Raw genomic sequence first — 15,846 nt, forward strand, 5'->3', positions numbered from 1 at the left:
AAGGCAATTGCAACATTTTATTTAGGAAATACTTAACTAATTCAAAATTAAAATTTCTATGTATAAAAAATCACACCATGCCGAGGGATAAAGGACAACTGCTAGTTGTGGTCGGTACTAAGAAGGTAAACAATTGCAGAAGTTAGGTGTATTTTTGTTTAACACGCGTAGAAATGCGTTAGGTAAGTGTCTGTTTAATCAATAAGGTAATCTATAGTTAATTACCAAGCAAATAATTCTAAGTAAAATTTATAAGCTTTGATTTTTATTTCTACATACTAGTAGCTGCATTTTCTTAAACTTTTGTTGACGTCATTTATGATTTAAAATCCAATATATTGTATCTGTCACGCTTACAATCGTCTTAGTTACGTATGACATTATCTGCATGTTGTTGCCTTAATCTAATTATAGATTTTAGGTCACCAGTATGGCTTGTCTTGCGGATTGCAAATTCTAGCGCTGTCGATATTTGTCACACAAAAGGACAGTTGGCACAGCAAAATACAGACGGATTCAACAATGAGCGCTGTAGTCCAAAGTTTTACATTTAGATCAATAATAGCAAAGTTATAAGTGGTATTTGCTAAAATTGTGAATATTAATATAAATGAAATGATCTAATTTTTGTAGGTGTCACGTAGTTCAAACTCGTTCTTGTGTGATGTTGTAACTAAAAACATTATTGTCGATTTGAGACATTTCACGTAAGAATTTGTTTCTGATTGGGTTTTATAATAATATATTTCACTTCGTACCAACGGGTACAGCCTCTCAGAAATGAGAGAAATATACATACAAACACACACATACACGTAGACACCTCGAAAAAACAGACAGCTAAGTATATAACGTGAACGTAATTCCTTCAGCGAGATGGCAAAAAAATTGGTATGCACATCTACCACGGGCAAGTTATCTTTATAGACTCTCCACGATAGTCCTCTAACTAGGTCATTTCTAGAGTCTAGTGACCGTTTCAACGATAAAGCTTGTACTGTTCGAATCTTCACTGACGCATTGACCATCCAGTTACCTAGGCGCTGATACAGTAAGTCTCTCCATCGAAGACCAAGTCCCCGTCGAATACCTTTCCTAAATATGGCGGCAACTGTCATTCACAATTATTTCCAGGCAAGTATTCTCTACATAATAATAATGTGACGTATCGTTCGCAGAGTGATTTCGACTTGTAACTTTTCATATAATTAGCGCTTGCAATGACTTCGTACACTCCACTGTCTGATTGCTGCACGTTTGGTATTATTGAAAATTGACTAATGCCTTGTCAAAGTGACAAAATCGAAGTTCATAATATGATTAAATTAAAATGCATTTTATGTTTATTGTACACGTGACTGACACAGTGATCTCTGCTCAGACTCAATATCAATGGTTCTGTGAAGCTGTAGAAACATCGGTTGCTTAGATGTATATATTTGTTGTTGAAAGTTATAGATTGCTATTATTTTAGCAGTTCCAGCCAAAATAATTTTAACATTTAAAATTATATACGATATTTCATTTGACAAACGGATGATCTCTATCAGTCATGTGAGCATCAGACAAGGTTTCACGTCTGTTGTTGTTGTGGTCGATACCAACAAATTATAGACCAGTATATATATAATTAAGTGTCCTTACGTGAAATGATTTTGCTATTAAATCGTCTGTATAACATTGCAACATTAACTAGTCGATTACCAGTTAACTATTTGAAATTAAAGTTTTACAAAAATTTAATTTGAATTTTCACATAACTGCATTTACTCGTTTTTTTGCAAATTCTTTTTATAAATAATGTCTGATCTCTAAGAAATATGCGAATTGTTATGTCCCTGCTTTATGTTTATTGTTAATAACTTAATTATTCTGACATTATTTCTATGTTTCTGCTTAAATTGTCTTTTAGATCTTACGTACGTAAATTTCAATCGGTCCAAGCTCCTAATTTGTATTACATGTAAATTTTTCTATATTTTTGCAAAAATGCATTTAATCATTTTATACTTCACTTCCGATACAGCCTAAGCTGAAAAAGGTCTGCACTAGTTAAACGGGTTTTGTCATCCAATGAAGTTGAAGTGCAAACAACTGTAGCAACAACATTGTTGCGCCAATTGAAGAATTAAACTGCAGCTCCGTAGGCTGGATTTTCTTGAATAGCAAAATCGGATGGTTCAACATAAGATGACTCCAGTCTCACTTGCCTTACTTGATCGTCATTAGGTATGTATTCATAGACATTGCTAGACTCCTCATTCGTTGGATTCGATGACTTCACTCCTCCATCACTAAACATAATTTTAGTTAGTATACGTTGTAACTAGTTAATTATATATTGTAACTAGGTAATTGTATATTTTAACTAATTAAAATATATTGCAACTACACAATTGTGTTATTTCAATAGTAACATGATAATTATTTTATGTAAAATATGCATTTCAAATTAAACAAGAAATCATATATAGAAACAGATCTTTGAAATACACCTTATTATAGAAACGGATTTTTATGGATAAAGGAAAGGACATCGATCGGTTAAGTCTAAATCTTAAGACTGATTCTTTGCAAACGTTTGCAGCTGGAGATCGCTTCACCACCACTGAGAGGCTATAAAGACGTTTCCTACACAAACTCGAATGGCCTTTGTTGTGTAGTGGCGGAGTATCAACTTTGCTATCGAATGAAGTACAAAAATCCGATTGATCTAGACGAAACCATGACTTCAATTTTGCTGCAGGTGACGGTTTCTATAAACACGTTATACGCATCTGTAAGAAACTAGCACGAAGCCTCTAGAATTAACCAGGTTATGACGAATGCCGAACGCAATTGTCAACAACATAATTATATCGTATGCCTGTACTGCAAATGCATCTTGGAGTGCCGCCAATCTCAACGGATCCATAATCGTTTCCTCGAAAGAAAACATATCGTCTGGCTGTTAATCAGGTAACTTTGACGCGGCTCTATGTTGGGCTGCGCTACGAAAACGTTGTACGCCTGCTGTACGAGTTATGAGCCATGATTCATGGACCGATGATAAAAAGACTTGGGTTTTAGGCAACTCTCTTTGGATATCTATATATACTTAGATGCTTTTCATCAAACAATAGTTTCTGATTCTATCAATAATTAATTAAAACAATATTTTTAATAAATTAATTATTTGAAAAATATGTGTAAATACTTTGAATGTTGACTTGTTGCTTTGTGTGATGTGTTCTCTAATCCAAAAATGTATGAAAATATGTTAACAAAGCTTACATGCATGCAGAATACCACAACTTACTTCTAACATAAAATATGATAAGACAGAGAAAAAATATGACCGCCACGATAATAAACATAGAAATAATTACATACGCCCAAATTGGAAATCCTGAAGAGGCAATATTTTAAAAATATTAGTACAGCAAAAATTTGGTCATACATGGTTACCTGATGAGTTTGTATTGCTCTCTTCTTCTGAAGTACTTTGTGTCGTTGCACCGATCAAATTTGAAGAAACAGGAGATGATTCTGACGGTGTGAGAGTACCGAACGTATTTGAAGTACCAACAGTAGGAGTATTTAATTTAACGTTTTGAGGATTTAGAGTGCCTGCGATGTGTAAACGAATATTTCAATTATGAGTTCTTCGTTCATGTCCAGTATTTAGTGTAAAGTCAACTAACTTTGAAAGTTTGGAACACTAATGGTTACATTTGATTGTCCAAAACAGTTTTGTGCCACCACAGTAACTTTTTCGGCATCTTTGACGTTTTCATGGTCGAAGAAGATGCAGTTCTCGTCTATTTCAACAGAACTGTTAACGATTTTGTTGGCTTGTTGATCCTTTTTGAGAGAAGGCTTGGGAATTCCGGTAACATTAAAACAAGCTTTCACACGAGAATTAGATTTCCTCAGAATAACGGATCGTTCTGAGATTGTGGGAAGATCTGTATATGTACAAAAATTAAATTCCATTACCAATAAATAGAAAGAAAAAATATATTTAATCAGGGGCGTATCTCAGACGGTTATCTGAGGGCACAACGTCTAGCCAAACATTAATATCATAATAGCAGCAGAAGTTATTTGCACGAAATTATCACGCAATTTGCATGCCTAATTTGGACCATGATTTAATCTATTAAGAATTAGCAAAGAAAATCAGGGTTATATTAATAAACATGTAGATGTAATTTGAGGGTTTTTATTTAACATTAAAAACAATAGAAAAATTTTAAAATGTTTTTGAACAAACACCTTGCAATATAATTTAGCATGCATTTCTAGAAAATAGCATTTAAAATGAATGATAAAACATAAAACTGTGCACTGAGACGTTAGTATTCAATTTTTTACTGCGATGGAATATTTAGTTTTATCGGAGCACTGCCTAGGACTATAAAATCAATCAAATAATGGTAGCCGTAGCAAACGTGTATCAAGAACGTGCATGCATGACATCCGGGTGCCAATAGGATCGATTTTAGTGCATTCTGAAAACCTTTTGAGGTACGTCTTGAATAAATTAGAATAATATACATAACAGTGAGAGTTAACTTAGTTATACTTTTTTAATTATTAAACTGTTTCAATCTATAAATTTTGTACTTATTAATTATTTATTGCTTTAGTTATAATTTAGCTTACCACCGACATGTAAAATCGCCGTTTTTGAATGAAATCTCGTAGAATTAGGTAGCACAACTGTATATCTTAGGTGCACACCATCGTATTCCTCTGTAACACCCTTTACTTTGAGTTCTCTGTAAAACATTTTGAAGATTGTCCGATATTCTTTTCCATTTGACGTTTTGACAGCTTTTAGCCACTGATAGGTAAAATTAGTTCCAAGGGCGTTGACAGTCCAACTGTATTTTGAAGGCGGTACAAACTTCTTTGAATTTCCCTTTTTTTGGAATTTATGTGGCAGGAATTTGATCTCTGATCCAACAAGACTGTACAGCGTAATATTTTTCTCGTACAGCAAGACACCTATACAGAAACCAGCTGATCAATACTAGTTAAGTATCAAGTCAGTAACTTCCTAATTAATGCACGCTGTAGTCTCACTCTCTTACAAAATTTTACAAACGCAGGCCAAGCATGCGCATGACGATTTACCTTTGCCATCAGTTTGACAAAGTACTCTTTGCTCACTAGCGACTGACTCCAAAATAGCGACAACAATGGATACCCGAAAGACAAATAGATAAAAGGTTAAGTGCTTGTTGAGCATTGCTGAGTCTAAACCTAATATAGGTACAACATGGCTGATAGCCGTACTACAATTCACCATACTTTACAAAGAGAGAACTCTTACTTTAATATGGCACAACAAAATTGTGATAAACTTTTTTCAATCTCAACGCCAATAGTCACATTTATCAGCACAGACTGCAGGTCTTTGTGTCCTTGCGCGAGTGAGACGAATGTGGCGTGACATGTGTAAATCCCACCACCTTTCAAGTATCCCGTATGTACATGTCAATATTTCTATTGATATTATTTCTACGGTAATTCGTTAGGGTAAGATTAGTTTGCTTGTAGTCAAGAAAATAGGTAACGGCTAGGATAGTGCTTTGCTGCGCTACTGCTGTTATACAGTAAACTCTAGATACCGTGTTCTTTTATCGACTCAATGCAGTTGTGCGATGCAATATCTAGTTACATACATAGTGTTCTAGCAGTTCTGGTCAAATTATTGTATGTGATATTGCAATCATCGGATTGTTGACGTAAACAAGATGTATATATACAGTCTGGGGAGTAAGACAAGTCTAAACATTTTATTTACAAAATACTTAACTAATTCAAAAATTGAAATTTACATGTATAAACAATTACATCATGTCGAGGGATAAAGAGCAACTGCTTGCAGTGGTCTGTACAAAGAAGGTAAACAATTACAACTGTTAGGTGTATTTTAATTTACCACACTTAGAAATGCGCTAGCTAAAGTGTCTGATTAATCAACAATGTAATCTATAGTTACTTACCAAGGAAACGATTCTCAATCAAATTTAAAAACTTTGATTTAATTTGCACATAATAGTAGCTGCATTCTCTTAAATTTTTGTAAATGCCATTTATGATTTAATATCCAATATATCCTATCTGTCAGCTTACAATAGTGTTAGTTTTGTATGACAGTATCTGCATTTTGCTGCATTAATCTAATATTAGGTTTTAGGTCACCAGCATGCCTTATCCTGCGAGATTGCAAATTCTAGCGTTATCGATTTTTGTCAGACAAAAGGACAGTCGGCACAGCAAAATACAGACAGAAGCGACAATGAGTACTGTTGTCGAAACTTTTATATTTAGATCAATAATAGAAAGTTATAAGTGATATTTTGCAAAATTAGTAAATATTGGTATAAATGAAATGCTCTAATATTTGTAGGTATCACGTTGTTCAAACTCGTTCTTGTGTGATGGTGTAACTAAAAACATTATTGTCGATCTGCGATATTTTACGTAAGAATTTGCTTTCTGGTACGATTATATTTCCAGGCAAGCATTCTGTACATTAATGTGACGTATCAGTGGCAGAGAAATTTAGACTTGGAACTTTCCATATACCTAAAGCTTGCAATGACATCGTTCACTCAACTGTCTGATTACTGTACGTTTGGTTTGATGAGAAATTGACACGATTATACACATGACCTAATGACTTGTCAATGTGTTAAAATCGTAGTTCATCATGTCATTAAGTTACATTGCATTGTATGATTATTGCACTCGTGACTGACACTGTGATCTCTGATAACACTCAACATTAGTGTGTTTTGTAAGGCGGTAGATCATCGGTTGCTTAGATGTATATAAGAGTAATTGATTGCTACTGTTTAACAGTTCTAATCAAATAATTTTAACATATAAAATTATATACGATATTTTAGTTGACAAATAGATGATCAATATCATTTATGCGAGCATCAGACAACGTTTCATGTCTGTTGTTGTGGTTGGTAGCAACAAGGTATAGACGAGTATATATCAATTATGTATCCTTCGAGTGCGTGAAATGCGCTCCTTTAAAATCGTCTGTAACATTGCAACATTAACTAGTCGATTACCAAGTAACTATTTGAAATCAAACTTGACAAAGATCTAATTTGAATTTGCACATAAATGCACTTTTGCTGTTTTTTTTTTGCTAATTTTATTATAAATAATGTCTAATCTTTAAGAAATATGTGAATCGTTATGTCCCTGCTTCATGCTTATTGTTAATCGGTTAATTATTCGGACGTTATTTCTATGTTTCTGATTAAATTGTCTTTTAGATTGTAGGTATGTAGATTTCAATCGGTGCAAGCTCTTAATTTGCATTACATGTAAATTTTTCTGTTTTTGCAAATTTTCTTGGAATCATTTTCTACCTCACTTCCGTTACAGCCTAAGCTGAAACAGGTCTACACTAGCTCCTTTAAAGCTAAGCGGGTGTTTGTCGTCCAGTGATGTTGAAGTGCAAACATATGTAGCACAAACATTGTTGCGCCAACTTAAGAATTATACTGTAGTTCTGTAGGCTGGATTTTCTTGAATAGCAAAATCGGATGATTTAACATAAGATGAATCCAGTCTCACTTGCCTCACTTGATCTTCATTAGGTATGTATCCATAGACATAGATAGACTCCTCATTCGTTGGATTTGATGACTTCACCGCTGCCTCACTAAAAATAGTTTTAGTTAGTATATATTGTAAATAGTTAATTATTTATTGCAACTAGTTAATTATATATTGTAAATAGTCAATTATGTTACTTCAATAATAACATAATAGTTATTTTATATAAAATATGCATTTTAACTTAAGCTAGAAAGCATATATAGAAACAAATTATTGGAATACACCTTCTTATAGAGATGTAATTTATGGATATAGAAAATGACATCAATCTTGTAAATAAATCTTTGCAAACGTTTGCAGCTGGAGATCGCTTTATTACTGGGAGGCTATCAAGACTATACAAACTCGAATTATCTTTAGAATTTAGTGACGGAGTATCAAATTTGCTATCGAATGAAGTCCAAAAATCCGATTGATCTAGACAAAACCATGACTTAAATTTAGCTGCAGGTGACGGTTTGCATGAACACTATATATTTTCTGTAAAAAACTTGCACGAAGCCACAAAAATTAACCAGGTCATGTCGAACGCCGCACGCAATTTTCAACTACATAGATCGCACGCCTGTTTCGCAAATGCATCATGGAATGCTGCCAATCTCAACGGATCCATGACCGTTTCCTCGAAAGAAAACATATCGTCTGGCTGTTAACAAGGTAACTTTGATACAGCTATAAGTTGGGCTGCGCTACGAAAACTTTGTGCTTGTTTTACGAGTTAGGAGACATGTTTGCTCGAGCGATGATGAAAATACAGCTCTCTTTGAATATCTATATATCATTATATGCTGTTTCTCAAAAACAATAGGTTCTGATTCTATCAATAATATACTAAAACACTGTTTTTAATATAGCAATTATTTGGCAAATATTTTTAAGTAATTTGAATGTTGACTTGTTGCTTTTTGTGATGTGTTCTCTAATCCTACAATGTACGACAACACGTAAATATAGCGTGCATGCATGCAGAATACCACCACTTACTTCTAACATAAAATATAATAAGACAGAGAAAAAATACGACCGCCGCAATACTGAAAATAGTAATAAATGCATATGCCCATATTGGAAATCCTAAAGAAAAATGTATTAAAAATATTAGTACAGCAAAAATTTAGTCATACGTTGTTATCTGATGTAGGGGTATAGATCTCTTCTTCTGCAGTAGTTTTTGTCGTTGCACCGTTCAAATATGAAGAAACAGGAGATGATTCTGACTGTTTGAGAGTACCGATCGCATTTGAGGTACTGACAGGTTGAGTATTTTATTTAACGTTTTGATGATTTCGAGTACCTGCAATGTGCAAACGAATACTTTAGTTATGGGTTGTTAGTTCATGTCAATTCTTTAGTGTAAAGACAACTAACTTTGAAATTTTGGAAAAATAACCATAACATTGATTGTCCAAAGCAGTTTTCTGCTGCCACAGTAACGTTTTCCGCACCTTTGACGTTTTCAGGCACGAAGTAGCCGCAGTTTTCGTCTATTTCAACAGAACTGTTGACGATTTTGTTGGCCTGTTGATCAAATTTTAGAGAAGGCTTTGGACTTTCCGTAACACTGAAACAAGCTTTTCCACGAGAATTTGATTTACTCAGAATAATGATTGATTGTTCTCAGATTGTGGGAAGATCCATATATGTGCAAACATTATATTCTATTACTAATTACTAGTAAGACAAAATATATTTATTCAGGGGCGTATTTGATATGGTCATCAGAGGGATTTATAACACAAGCCAAACGATAGCACCGTTAACTAGTGCAACGGAAGTTCGAAATCAACTTATTTGCTTAAAATTATTACACAATTTGCATGCCTAATCTAGACCATAATTTTAACTATTAATAATTATAAAGAAAACCTTAAATATATTAATTTATTAAACAGTTTATAGTAATAGCAATATAGATAAAATTACGGTTTATTTATTTAACACTATAAAGAGCAGAATAATTTTTAGTTAAAGTATGTTAGAAGAAAACAGCCTGCAATATAAGTTTGCATGTCTAGAAAACAGTTACATAATAAATGGTAAAACAGAAACCGTGCAATGAGACGGATTTTTTTGAGTTGGAATATTTGGTGTCATCGTATTAGTGCCCACCACTACAAAAGCAATCAAAAGATAGTATCCGTAGCAAACGTGTATCAAGAACGTGCATGCTGCATTACGTGACGTCTGGGTAAAGCACTGCCAAAAAGATCCTTTTTCGTGCTTTCTGGAAACCCTTTAAGATACGTCTCTGATAACTTAGGAAAATATACATAACAGTGGGAGTTAATGTAGTTATTCTATTTTAAATATTAAAGTATTTCAGTGTATAAATTAATCATTTATTAATTATTTATTGCTTTTACTTATAATTTAGCTTACCACCGACACGTAAAGTCGCCGTTTTTGAATGAAAGCTCGTAGAATTACGTAGCGCAGCTGTATGTCTTAGACTCACACCATCGTATTTCTCTGTAATGCCATTTAGTCTGAGCTTGCTGTAAAACATCTTGAAGATTGTCCAATATTTTTCCGCTTAACGTTTTGACTGCTCTTTGCCACTGATAGGTAAAATTTGCTTTAAAAGCGTTGACGGTCCAAATGTATTTTGAAGACGGTAACTTGATTTTATTTCCTTGTATTCGGATTAGCTGTGGTACGAATGCGATATCTGATCCAACAAGACTCTACAGCGTAAAATTTTATTCGTACAGCAAGACATATGTACAGAAACCAGCTGATCAATACCAGTTAAGTATAAAGTTAGTAACTTCCTAATTAATAAACGCTGCAGTCTCACTCTCTTAGAAAATTTTACAAATGCATGCCAAGCATGCGCATGACGATTTACCTTTGCTATCAGTTCGACAAAGTACTGTTTGCTCACTAGCGAACGATTCCAAAATAGCGACAACAATTGATACCCGAAAGGCAAATAGATGAAAGGTCAAGAAATTGTCGAGCATTGCTGAGTCTGAACTAATACCCATAATACTACCATTCACCATACTTTACAAAGATAGAACTTCTTACTCTAGCAAAGCTCAACACAATTGTGATAAAATTGTTCAATCTCACTACCAATAGTCACATTTATCAGCACAGACTGTAGCTCTTTGTGTCTTTGCGCGAGCGGCACGAATGTGGCCTGACATCTGCAAAGCAAACCATCTTTCAAATATCCCGTACATACATATCAGTTATGTCTGTTGACATTGTTTGTACGATAAATGACGTTATTAAATTATAATTAGTTTACTTCTAATTAAGAAAATAATTATCAAATTACCGGCCAGGTCAATTCTTGGCAACTTTACTTCTTGTGTTTGCCACAGACAAACAATGCATATACCGTTCTAGCGATTCAAACACAATTGGGTGATACTTTTTTTAATAATTATTTGAAAGTTTGAATCAAATTGTATGTTATTAGGTAAACTGATAATCTATTCTTGACGTCAGGGCATTGGCATAACAAAAATTTAAGGTCTGGGGAGCTCCATCTTAATGCTTAAAGTAAATTAATTAATTAAACTGGAAAATCTGTCGCTCAATTGCAAGCAATGCGAATCTTACAGCTATATATACAATATATATATATATATATATATATATATATATATATATATATATATATATATATATATATATATGGGTTTTGTAGCTTATACATTTCTTTGCAAAATATGCTAATATAATTTACTTGAAAAAGGTACAACACGGTTGCTATGGCAACGTATTACTATTGAAATAAGAAGACGTAGTAAGTGTTTGACTCAGCGTAATATGAATCAAGTTTTAGGAGTTTTACTCTATAGCCTCTTGCTTGCTTGTGTGTGTGTGTGTGTGTGTGTGTGTGTGTGTGTGTGTGTGTGTGTGTGTGTGTGTGTGTGTGTGTGTGTGTGTGTGTGTGTGTGTGTGTGTGTGTGTGTGTGTGTGTGTGTGTGTGTGTGTGTGTGTGTGTGTGTGTGTGTGTGTGTGTGTGTGTGTGTGTGTGTGTGTGTGTGTGTGTGTGTGTGTCAAACGCAGAGCTTCGACGTCCCGCATCAAGCGTGCGCACCTTCAAACTTCTACGATTGCATTTAACATTCGTTATACAGCTAACTAAACACCGCTCTTAGCTCATCAATTTTGACTAACATTTTTATAGTATTTGTTGACAGTAGCATATGCGAGAGAAGAAGAACGAGGAATTGCTGTAGTCACTGCGCTATTTACATAATTATGGTCGAGGTGATCATACTCCTCAATCTTAAAGTATACAATACAATAATTAATTCGTAGACAATAAAATATTTTTATGCTGTAATTACGGTTTGGTATTTGTGTTAGCAGCAACTTGAGACTTAGAAAACCGTTTAGTAGAATCCACACTCAGAAAACATGGTACGTCATAACCTCCTCCAGTTGTCTCGTCAGCTGCTATTTTATCCGCGATGTTAGACCTCAAAGAAAACTTGACTGCTTGTCTTTCTGGTGTGGTTACACACGGTATTTTTCAGCCGAATTATTTCATACATCTGGCTCGTCTTACTCTCCAAGCTACAAAAATTGATTTAATAAATTTGGTATGTATGTTTAACACCAAATATTTATTTAACAATTTTTGACTTATTAGAAATTATAAATATTTTTAAAATTACACTAGAATTAAAAGATTATGTCATTTATAGTTTTCTAATTTGCCTGTTTTTATAATCTGTTACCGTAGTTGCGCATTTGCTAAATGTTGCTTTCGTCATATTCACTGTTGTCTCATACACTGATGGCTGTGATTGTATGGGTGGATCATATCTGGACATTAATATAAATTTGAGAGAATTGCTTGTTCTTACAAATCTGAAATACCTTGACTTATGGCGTTTCTCTTTTGAGACTTATCTCCTAGTCACAACACAATGTGCAAAGTAAGAACACAAAAGTTGTATATACTTCTTACTTATAATATAAAAGACAATCAGATTAGTAAAAGCGATTACAGCTGCGATGCTACAAATTGCAATGATTACATAACTCCAAATTGACATTTCTTAGCAAGACAGCCAAATGTAAACATATTATTTGAAATTAAAGTTTGTTACCCGATGAATTTGTGTCATCTGTTTCATTTTCAGTACTTTGGTTTGTTGTTCCTATTGTCATATTACTTGCTTCTTATTTTTCAGTAGTAAAAATTTTCTGTTTTCAAACCTAATATTTGAATCAAACTTTGTTCATGTAACTTACGTTGAGAAACGTAAAGATAAATATTTACGTTTGAATTTCCGTAACAGGTTTTCACTTTTACAGTGATGTTTCCCGTATCAGTGACTTTCAGAGGTCCAAAACTAACGCTGTTCTTCTATGTAGAAGGTATGGGAACGTCTGCACCGTCTCTTTTGCTGATTGTTCGTGAAGGCTCAGGACTCTCGGTGACATTAAAACAGGCCTCGACCAAAGACTCGGGGACACCCATCAAACTGTTTGATTTTTTGAAATTTGTGGAGGAGCTAAACAAGCAAACAATAGTAAATAGATTATTAACAATCAAATAATATACTTTAATTTGAAATTAAGCGAATTTGAAAACGATCAATTGCATTCAAACGCACAAATTAATAATTAATTATTAATTAATATTTATTGTTTTGTTACAATTTCTTACCACCAATATGTAGGGTTGCTGTTGCAGAAACAAATGTTTTAGAATTTTTCATACGAGTTTCATATCTGACTCGCGCACTATTGTGTATTTTGCTTGTCCTAGTTGTGTACATTTTCTTTAACGAACATAAAAGACAGTCTGATCTAGTAATCCGGGACTATTTGCCACTTGTAAGTATAGCCATTTCCATAGATGTTGACAATCCAAGTGTACTTCCTAGAAGATGTATCATGTAGACTGGCATCGGAAATATTTGGAGTGAAATAGAGAAGTGAACCAGCAATTTGATACACTGTAATAGTTTTCTTGTGAGTGTGACCTTTGTATTTATAATTGCTGGCTTCTAATTTTTTATATTTTATGTATAAGTTCTGATTATAAATACATTGGTTCTGAGTATATGACGGGCCTAACCATGGAGTGGTAGTCATTGTCGCTAACCACTAAGCCACGCTCTAATATTATTATTTATGTCGTGCTCAACCAGATCAGTCGGGGTTTGTAAAGTCTATGTGTTTTTATGCTCCTCCATAATGGGCAAGTGAGGTCATTACCCTCATTTGGGCGCACACCAACCCGGCAGGTGAGCCCAGCAGGGTACATGTTTCTGTATAGTCCACACGGCGATCAATGACTAGCAAATTCAATATAGATTGCAGGCATTACGGTGACTGCGAACTTGATACAGCATGCCTAGTGGATATCAATGACCACCAGGAAAGCACTCAACGTCATCGTCAACGGACCTTTCGCCAGACTACAGAAATTTCCCCACGACTGAAACAAGTCATGGTCTCATGGATAAAGCTAGAGAAACATAAGAAAGAAATACAGAAAAGTTTCATAATTTACTGTCGTCACTGGGGTTTGAACCCCCAAACCACTAAGCCTTATGTGTCGCTATGCCCCTCCGTAATGGGCAAGTGGGGTCTTTACCCCCATTTGGGCGCTCACCAACCCGGCAGGTAAGCCCAGCAGAATACATGTTTCTGTGTAGTCCACACGGCGATCAATGACTAGCCAATTCGATATAGATTGCAGGCATTACGGTGGCGCAAACATCGGTACAGCACGCCTAGTTGATATAAATGAGCACCAGGAAAGCACTAAACGTCATTATCATTATTACTATTATTATTACTATTATTATTGCTAGTTTATTGTCCCATTCTCGGCATGGGAAGATTAAGTTATTAGTAGTTAATTAATTTATCCTTGTATGCATTGATGAAGTATATCTCCTTCACCCGTTCTAATTTATTATGAAGTGTATCTCTGAAGAATTCTCAGAAACATTTTGTTCACACATACACACACACACACACACCTTTCCTTTATTATATCGACTATAGTATTTTTATGACAATGTCAAACTTTCTTCCTGGATTGTTTTCAAATGCGTACTTGAAACTGTAGACCAAATAGTGTTTTTGTTGGAGCATGTCTTGATGGGACCAGATAATGGAGAGCCTGGTTAAAATAATAACCTGACCTCGTCGTTTGGCCTGGTCTTTGGGTCTCCAATAGAGTAGATCTGGAGAAACTTGGCCTCTTCACCGGTTATTGGAAGAACACTGCCGATAGTGTGATAAACTTGCCCTTGAACCTTAAACGTTGGCATGTAGCCATGCTCAGTGACTTTTTGTCAGCTCCAAAACTCGTCATCAAAAAACAGCTGTTGTACTTGCGCATGTTATGGAAAAATTACGGCTTTACTTTTTCTCTTTTTAGCAGGGTTTTGAAAGGTTCTGGAGGAGAAGTAAGTGTTGGCAAAGAAACTTTGCCATTCGAGCAGCACATGCATTTTGTTTCCTTCTGCCATTTCAATGCTGCACACTTCCCGCAGCTCTGAGACATCCATCCAATCCGCGCCGCAATGGAATAATGAAGACATGAGTCATAATTAAATGCAGCACCGAAGATCTTCAATACTTCAAAGAGTATGCCATGTGCTAGAGTGCAATGACGTGATGATTCAATTGATGTACGCAGATGACGTTCTCTTATCTCAGTCTCCTTTCTTCGTCTGTCTGAGCCGCTCTGTAAGTCTGGTTTGTAAGGCCTCTTGTAAGCCCCGTAGGCAAAACCTGGCTCAAAGTTGCTTAGACCACCATGGCTGCTTGTCTAAAGAGAAGACATTATTTTACGCATGATCCGACTGGATCCAAAAAGCACTGCTTTCTATAATTGCTTCAAGTTGTGATGACCTGCAATAATATCCAGCCACCATGCATACCTGCGTGCATTTTACCCGACGATCCCAACACAACTGGAACAACCATGGTCCGACACTGCCACATGCGGCTTACCTCCTTCCGTAAGTCACTGCATTTCGTCAATTTCTCAGCATGTTTCCTGGCGATGTCAACACCAGCAGGACAGCTAACATCAATAATAAGACAAGTGTTTGTTTTCTTATTTCTGAAACAGATGTCTGGACGATTGGCAGCGATATTCCTAGCAATAGGGATACAAGAGCGGCGGATCCACTCGCAAGTTGGGGGTCGGGGCATTCATAACATTAGAGTACATACATTCAGTACAACGATACTCTTCCTTACAAA

At 35.0% G+C, this 15,846-nt stretch overlaps 1 protein-coding gene and 1 long non-coding RNA gene across 2 annotated transcripts; both read right to left on the bottom strand.

The window, feature by feature from the left end:
• Positions 1 to 1,844: 1,844 nt before the first annotated feature.
• On the bottom strand, positions 1,845 to 3,975 carry LOC134177651 (uncharacterized). Its single transcript, XM_062644427.1, has 5 exons — positions 3,684 to 3,975; positions 3,448 to 3,609; positions 3,299 to 3,388; positions 3,197 to 3,233; positions 1,845 to 2,294 (listed from the first exon to the last, which is right to left on the bottom strand). Exons 1-5 carry the CDS (start codon positions 3,973 to 3,975, stop codon positions 2,129 to 2,131), a joined length of 747 nt encoding a protein of 248 aa, XP_062500411.1. The 3' UTR covers positions 1,845 to 2,128.
• Positions 3,976 to 4,653: 678 nt separating this feature from the next.
• LOC134176634 (uncharacterized) lies at positions 4,654 to 5,419 on the bottom strand. Its single transcript, XR_009969311.1, has 3 exons — positions 5,321 to 5,419; positions 5,122 to 5,250; positions 4,654 to 4,992 (listed from the first exon to the last, which is right to left on the bottom strand). It is a non-coding gene; the product is annotated as an uncharacterized LOC134176634 (long non-coding RNA).
• Between the last annotated feature and the right edge of the window lie 10,427 nt (positions 5,420 to 15,846).

This window comes from Corticium candelabrum, chromosome 3 (genome assembly GCF_963422355.1).
Source record: "Corticium candelabrum chromosome 3, ooCorCand1.1, whole genome shotgun sequence".
Lineage (NCBI taxonomy): Eukaryota > Metazoa > Porifera > Homoscleromorpha > Homosclerophorida > Plakinidae > Corticium > Corticium candelabrum.